Source organism: Rissa tridactyla, chromosome 6 (genome assembly GCF_028500815.1).
Source record: "Rissa tridactyla isolate bRisTri1 chromosome 6, bRisTri1.patW.cur.20221130, whole genome shotgun sequence".
NCBI lineage: Eukaryota > Metazoa > Chordata > Aves > Charadriiformes > Laridae > Rissa > Rissa tridactyla.
In genome coordinates, this window is record NC_071471.1 from 68,648,962 (window position 1) to 68,656,855 (window position 7,894).

The 7,894-nt window shown below is 54.3% G+C and overlaps 1 protein-coding gene across 1 annotated transcript; it reads left to right on the forward strand.

Annotated features, from left to right (window-relative positions):
* Positions 1 to 4,405: 4,405 nt before the first annotated feature.
* Positions 4,406 to 5,645, forward strand: HMX3 (H6 family homeobox 3). Its single transcript, XM_054206741.1, has 2 exons — positions 4,406 to 4,721; positions 5,038 to 5,645. Exons 1-2 carry the CDS (start codon positions 4,406 to 4,408, stop codon positions 5,643 to 5,645), a joined length of 924 nt encoding a protein of 307 aa, XP_054062716.1.
* The last annotated feature ends 2,249 nt before the right edge of the window (positions 5,646 to 7,894 follow it).

The window sequence follows — 7,894 nt, forward strand, 5'->3', positions numbered from 1 at the left end:
CTCAACCCACACAACATCACAGACACCCTGGTACACTCAACCAAGCGAAACCTGAGATGGGCTGCGAAGCACAACTGGCTTGTGGTTTTTCCGGTCTTGAATAAAACATCCTTATCAAATACATCCTGCAAGAGACATTGCTTTTGATGAGAAAGCAGCATCCCTTTTCTGGGTGACCTCTGTTTGTTTCCAATCGTGCGTTTCAGAAGAAGCAATTGAAAGAATGACAGGGAAATGCAATGTTTCTGAATAACTCAGATTTTTACAAAAAGGCCCTGATAGTATGTAACGGTTTGCAGTAGGAAGGGGAGAGCCATTGACAGTGGCTCAAACTCTACAGTAGTTAATCTTTGGCACTCACAAAATTGTTTTTAGCTGGCTAGACAGCGTAACAACAGCTCTAAAATCTGATGGTGGAAGAATTCATTGTGATTGCCTGCGAAAGGAGTGTTTCTGCGTGGGGCAAGCTGTTAACTGTGTTCTCATCCCTTCTTTCTTCTCCCTTTGAACATCTAAACCCTAATGCAAGGAGGCACTTCAGCACTTCCCTGTGGAAGAAACTGTTTAAAGTTAGCCATGAAATCAAGGAGTGTCTTCGATTACTGTTTCCCTACAATTGCTGTAAGGCCAAATGCTTCAAACATCTACAGGAGAGCACGAGGCTGCTCTAAGGGGCAAATCCTGGCTGGCCAGGGCCATCTTCTGCAAAGACATGGCAGGCTGTGCGGGAGGTCCTACCACTGTCAAAAACCTTCTGTCAGAGCAGAAGGAGATGCAAACCTCACCCCTTCTGCCCTGCGAGTCCTGGCTGCGGTTGTCCCACGGCTGGGCTGCTGGGCGTGCTCCCAGGTGGACAATCAAAGGAGCAAAGGAACCAAGCGCTGCACTTTCCTCAACCCCCTCGGGATGGAAAAGAGGAAGCTGAACCCAAAGTGACAGATGTTTGTCACTTGTGGTTGCAGCGGGAGACGCTCGGGGACAACAGCTATAAAGATGGTACAAGAAGCTGTGTGAAATGCAGTGATTGGAGGTGCAGCAGGTAACTTCTGCCAGGCAAGGAGGGCTGTTTGTCAGCACGGTGCTCTGCGAGCGTGGAAGAGCAGCAGGCTGCAAGGCAGGGCATTTTGGAGCTAATCTAAGCGGGGCACCACAGAACCACACAGCGCATGTTCACACTTCAGCTTAGCAAGAGCATAGCTCTTTAGAAAAATAATGAAAAAGAAGAGGCAGTGCTGAGACAGGATAAATAAGGAGATAAATCACTTTGCAATACCATGCAAGCCAAAACCTGAAAATAAACAATTACTTTAAATCATATCAAGCACCTATCACAAACAACACATTTATACAATTGATCCATGGGTAAATTAGCCAATTAATTCTGAATTGGATCACTAATGAAATAATAATTATCTGTTTACAATGGAATGGTATGAGAGTGGGTCTAGAAACAGAAATAAAGAAAGAGTGCAGCAAAATCCACTCAGCTCCATCACCAGTGGGCATGGGGGGGATGGTCAATAACAGTCTTTAATGTCCAGCTATTGCTGTGGGGGGGCATAAATAAAATACAAAATATATGAGAATTCATGGGCTGCAAATGGCAGAGATGTAGAAAGGCTCTTTTAGAACATTGATTGCTGCTTTTTTTTTTTAATAAATAATTGCAAAGTGGAAAATTCTTTTAACTTCTTCAGAGTCCTGCTAGATTTTCTGCCCCCGCTTGGCTTTCTACCATGAGTGGTTGTTTACCCTGAAAGACTCCGGAGGGATTAGGACCTCCTAGTTGTCAAAGCAGTGAAGGATAGACAGAAAAGGGTGAGAGTTTCAGTACAGAATGGTTTTGGTGACTCATATCTAAATCAAGACCTTCACTGAGATGGAGAAGCGCACTGGGGTCTTCTATAAGAACTTGCAACCTTGTTTTTTTTCATGTAAGAGCTGCAAACAGATAAAATAGAGCTTTAGCCCAGGTCCTCATAGGATAGGTGAGAGCTCTGGTTAGGTGACTATTGGCTGTTTTCTGTATAGAAACTATTTTCTGTCTTTAATTTTTTTCTGTTTTCTATACATTTTACCCCAGAGTGGAGGAGTATTTCCACTGAAATAGCATTTCTTTGAAAAATTCCTGATAAGCTTTATTTTGCCTGATGCCTTTAAGTGAAAGAGTTGTTAACAAGAGCAGAATATTTCTGTAAACTCCTATAAATTGCTGAGACCCCATCCCTAAGACGCGTTTCGCAGATTTTTCATTTCTGCTCCTCCCTGTTTATCTAAACTGCTCCTCACAATGAAACTAACAATTTAGAAATGGTCACATAGGAGAGATGGTGCTCTGAAAAAAGTCATGTACACTGAAGGTATATGAAATACCATGACTGTTGCAGCCAAAAATATTACGTGACTGGGTCTATGTAAATTTTCCCTAGATTTATAACCACAAATGTTCAGGGGGAAGCAGAACTTTAACAATGTTAAAGCTTGCAAGCATTAACAGTGACAAGTTTGGTTCAGATAAAAGGTGCCTTATTTCAAATTGCCGGGTGGGTGTGTCAAAAAGGGAATAGCAAGAGGAATCGGTTATATTTGATCAGAGCATTAACATGTTGAAATGTAGAGATTGTTATCCTCCCTGTGCCCATGCGCGCACTTCCCAGTCTATAGCTCTGCATATGCCAGGACAGATTTTTGCAGTGCTTGCTCACGTGTAATTCAGATGTTTAAGAAGCACACTAGAATTGAGAGGCTGGTATGCTCTCTTCTCTCTCTTTCCTCCTTTCTTTCTTCCATTCGATCTTTTTCCCTCTTTCTTCCTTATTTCTTTCCTTATTTCTTTCCTTATTTCTTTCCTTATTTCTTTCCTTATTTCTTTCCTTATTTCTTTCTTTGGTTTTTTCCCTCTTTTCTTCTTTCCTTCTTTCCTTCCTTCTTTCTTTCCCTCTTCTTTTCCCTTTCCTTTCCTTTCCTTTCCTTTCCTTTCCTTTCCTTTCCTTTCCTTTCCTTTCCTTTCCTTTCCTTTCCTTTCCTTTCCTTTCCTTTCCTTTCCTTTCCTTTCCTTTCCCTTTTCCCTTTTCCCTTTTCCCTTTTCCCTTTCCCTCCCCGCCGCCGCCGCACAGTGTATGTACCCACGGCCCACACGCGGAATTTCCGCTGTACCGGTGGTCACATCGCGGCCCTCCGGACCCAGACCCGCCCGTACCAGGCCCGGACCCGCCACCGCCTTCCCGGTGCCCCGCCATTTTTCCTGCGGTGCGGAGGGACGCTCCGGTACCGACGCGGCGGGCGGGAGCCCCGTCCCGGGACGCGGGGCGCTTCGGCGGGGGCGGCGCGGCCCGGCAGGGGGCGCCCTGTGCGCGGCGGCGGGCCCGGGCCCCGGTAGCGGCGGCGGCGGGCGGCCGGGCCGGGCCGGGCCCTGCCCCAGAGCCCCCCGCCGCCGCCGGGAGGTGGCCGCCCCCGCCCCGCCGCGCCGCCGCCTCGACGTGTGCCGCCGGCCCCGCTCCTTCGCGCTCGGTGGGACCGGGGCCGGGAGGCAGCGGGGGCTCTCCGGCGGGGACGGCGGCGCGGCGCGGCCCGGGGGGAGCCCTCCCGCCGCCCTCCGAGGTCGTTCCTGCCCTAAGGCAGCCCGGGGCTGGCGGAGCGCGGTGCCTCCCGGGCCCGGTAGCCCGGCTCGGCGACGGCTCGGCCCGCTGCCCCCCCGTCGCCGGCGGCTTTTGTTACCGGCGGTGCGGGGCGGGGAGCGGGGAGGGGGGGGGGCGGCGCGGCGGGGCGAGGGGAGGTTTTGTGGCAGGAGCGGCGCGGTCCGTGCCCATTCGCCTCCCGCCGCTCCCGTGGTGCTTCAGCCCAGCCGGGATCCCTTTGTGCTAATAGCCCCGTCCTCATTTGCTGCCTAATTGGACTATATAAAGGCAATAACGGGCGGGCGCTCGTAGCCTCCAGCCACAGCAGCACGTCGCAGGGGGGGCCGGGGCCGCGGCGGCTGCGGGCAGGGGCTGCGCGGAGCCTTCTCCTGCCGGCCGCCTGCCTCCCCGCCTAATCCCATTTGCCATTGTGCGTGCCCAATCGCCGTGTGCTCCCCGCGTTTAACTTGGATGACATTTTGATTTCATCATTAGCATCCGGCGCCAGGTTGACGCAGCAGCAGCGGCGGCGGGAGGCGGCGGCGGCGGCGGCGGCGGCAGCGACGACCCCGGCTCTCCGCCTGCCCGCAGCAGCCCCTCGGTGCCGCGGGCTGAGCGGTTCCCCTCGGCCCCCCGCCCTGCCGCCCCCCCATGCGAGGGGCCCTCGACCGGCCCCGCCGCCGCGCTCCCACGCCGCCCCGCCGCGCCTCTCCCCCGCCCCGCCGGGAGCCGCCACCTGCGCGACGGGCGCGGGCTGCGGGGCCAGCGGCGGGCAGGAGCACCGGAGGATGCCGGAGACCGGGCAGGAGCCGCCCAGCGCCCCGCCGCCGCCCCCCAAGGAGTCCTTCTACATCAAGAACCTGCTCAACGGCGACCCCCCCAAGCCGCCCCCCAAGCAGCCGCGGGCGCTGTTCGCCCCCTCGGGCAAGGCGGCGGTGGACGGCGCCGGCTTCGCCCTCTCGCAGGTGGGCGACCTCGCCTTCCCCCGCTTCGAGATCCCAGCGCCGCGCTTCGCCCTGAGCGCCCACTGCCTGGAGCGCGCCCAGACCTGGTGGTACCCCTACGCCCTGACGCCGGCCGGAGCCCACCTGCCCCGCACAGAAGGTACCGCTCCCCTCCTTCTCTCCCTCCATCCCTCCGTCCTTCCGTGCCCCATCCCTCTGTCCTTCCATCCCTCCATCCCTCCTTCCCTCCATCCCTTCATCCCTCCGTCCCCCCCTTCTCTCCATCCTTCTGTCCCTCCATCCCTCCATGCCTCCATCCCTCCCTCCCGCACCGGCGGGGACCGGGGGAGGCTGACAGCGGGGCGCCCCGGGGACCGGCCGGCTGGTCCCACCACCCCCGACGGGGCGCGGGGGCCGGGCGGTGAAGGTGTCTTTGTGTCCCTTATCCCTCCCCCCCCGCTCCCCTTCCCCTCCAGCCGCCGAGAAATCCCTGCTGAGGGACTCGTCCCCCGCCTCGGGCACCGACCGGGACTCCCCGGAGCCGCTGCTGAAGGCGGAGGGGGAGCAGAAGGAGCTGGACTCCAAGAGCCCCGACGAGATCGTCCTGGAGGAGAGCGACTCGGAGGAGGGGAAGAAGGAGGGAGGCGCGGAGGACTGGAAGAAGCGGGAGGAGAGCCCGGAGAAGAAACCCTGCCGCAAGAAGAAGACGCGCACGGTGTTCAGCCGCAGCCAGGTCTTCCAGCTGGAGTCCACCTTCGACATGAAGCGCTACCTGAGCAGCTCGGAGCGGGCCGGCCTGGCCGCCTCCCTCCACCTGACAGAGACCCAGGTGAAGATTTGGTTCCAAAATCGTCGCAACAAGTGGAAGAGGCAGCTGGCGGCCGAGCTGGAGGCGGCCAACCTCAGCCACGCCGCCGCGCAGCGCATCGTCCGCGTCCCCATCCTCTACCACGAGAACTCGGGCGCGGAGGGGGGCGCGGGGGGCGGCGGAGCCCCCGGCACCCAGCCCCTGCTCACCTTCCCTCACCCCGTCTACTATTCCCACCCCGTGGTCACCTCCGTGCCGCTCCTGCGGCCCGTCTGAGCCCGCCCGCCGCCGCTGCGCGGAGAGGCGCGCAAGTCACCGGCCCGCTTGTAAGTACCTCCAGCCACCCGTGCGATTTCAGCCGGCGGAGCGGGGAGCGGCGATGGGGGGGATTGGGGAAGGGAGAAGGGTGCGGGGGGAGGGGGACACGACCCCCTCGGCGGGTGGTGCTAAGAGGAAAGTCGCGAAAATTTAGAAAAAAAAAAAAAAAATAACAAAAATGGGGGGGGAGGGAACGGAAAACAAGGAAAATGAAAGCGGGAACTTGTAGAGAACCCTGGAGCTGTCACACCTTTTGTAAACGTGGACAAAAACCGCGATGGTCTCTGTGGCTTTAGTTTTATTTTTGTAAAAAAAAAAAAAAAGAAGAAAAAAAAAGGATAATACTAAAAAAAAAAAAAAAAAGAGTGATCCCAGGCCACTCCTCGAGATTTGCCAAACGCTAACGGGAAGCTGAATTTCTGTTCCTTTCGGACCTCTCCTTCTGCCTCCAAATTGTTCAGGCTCTTCCTGATCCTGTCGTGACTCAAACTTCATCGGCCGCGGCTTTTCATTTAAGCAGAACTCGGTACCCATTTGCCTCTTTGCTTTCCCACATTTTGTACTTTTCCGTTTCTGTCATGGGACTTTATAACGAGCGAGAAATACAACCTCAAAGAGAGCGGTTAAACACACCCGCACGCTTTGAGTGTCCCTTATTTATTATCGTTTACTTAGATACTTTTAATCCTTGTTTATAATTCTTGTTTTCCTAGTTGTCAGGTTGTTTTGGGTTGGTTTTTTTTTTTCCTTGTAAAGTTATTTCGGTATTTTGGGGAGAAAAAAAAAATCTGTACCCTTTTGCTTTCTTTTGTAATTATTATTATTATTAATTATTATTGTACTTTTGAACTGTGCAATATTGTACGACGATTCTTAAAGCACTGCTTTTGTTTGAGTGGTGAGGAAAGGGTTTTTAGCATTGTATAATTGCGTTCGTTCATGTTGTACAAAATAAATTAATAAAACAAAAAAAGAATTAAAAGCGAAGGAAAGTGAGAAGAGAGGAGCAGGGCATGGGGGGAATAAGCATCAGCCTGGCTTATGCGAATAAATAAGGGAGATTCGGTGAGCTGGGCGCTTTAAGTGAAGGACAATCAACTTTAGGGTAATTTTAATTTATTTGATATGATGTACAGTTTTCTTCTAAAGTCCATCGAGTATGTGGATTTTAATAGGCAGAAATCAAGTGAGGAGTGGACACCTCTAGTCTCTCTCTGTCTTAGTGTCCGCTCACCTGTTGTCTGACAATTGTTTCCTGTCTTCCCAAGGGTTTGGGTTGGTTTCTTTATTTTATTTTAATTTTAATTTGTCCCCCTTTCGGTTGTACTCTCTGCCCTCTCGCTTTCTGTTAGGGATCGGTCCTATTTTTAAAACAGCTTATATTGTTATAAACTTAATGTTGTGGTGGAAAAAAAATAATCAATAAAACCCGTTCCTTATCATTTTTTAAAGTGTGGCTTCGGAGAAAAAAACAAAACAAAACAAAAACAAAAACAAAAACCACATCAAAACAACAAAAAAACCCCGACCAAATAAAAGAGGCGTTGTCTGGGAGCGCTGCCGCCTGCTCGGCCGGGACTGCCGGCGGGGGGGGCGGCGGGGGTCCCCGGGAGCGGGGGTCCGGAGGTGCTCTCCGACGGGGAGCGGGGTGGACGGGGGCGGGGGGGGGGGGGGCGCTTTTCCCCAGCCCCGCCGCATCCGGGGGCACCGCGGCTGGGTCACCCCGAGCGAGGGGTCCCAGGTCCACAGGGACCCTCCCCCCCGGAGCCGGCCGAGGGGGTGTCCCTTCCCACTCGGGGGCTTCCCTTGAACTTCTGGCCGCCCCTTCCTCAACCCCCGCCGGCTGCCTCGCCACCCGCCGGTGCTGCCCTTCCCCTTCTCCCCCCTTCTCCGGGGGGGATTTACCCAAAGGCACCCCAGGGTGTCCTGTCCCGCCCCCCCGCGCCCTCTGCCCACGGCCGGAGCCGCCACTCGTGTTTAATCCACCCTTCGCTGTTCTTTCGAGATAGGATCGCTCTCCGCTTCACGAAGATTGGCCCGAATCGACGTGTTTATAGCGCCGAGGGCAGGATTTCGGGCCAAAGAAATCAAAATAAAACTCAGCGTTGCGAAAAGATAATGTTGCATTTTCTTTTCGTTTGGGATAAAAACCCTGGCAATGGGTCGTAAATGAAAAATAAACAGAGTTTCGGAGTCAAAATACGCTG

Bases quoted from the DNA above. Each gene is read 5' to 3' on its own strand.
- HMX3 (XM_054206741.1), top strand. From the start codon at position 4,406: ATGCCGGAGACCGGGCAGGAGCCGCCCAGCGCCCCGCCGCCGCCCCCC. The intron at 4,722-5,037 runs GTACCGCTCCCC...CTTCCCCTCCAG, and splicing joins CCACCTGCCCCGCACAGAAG to CCGCCGAGAAATCCCTGCTG.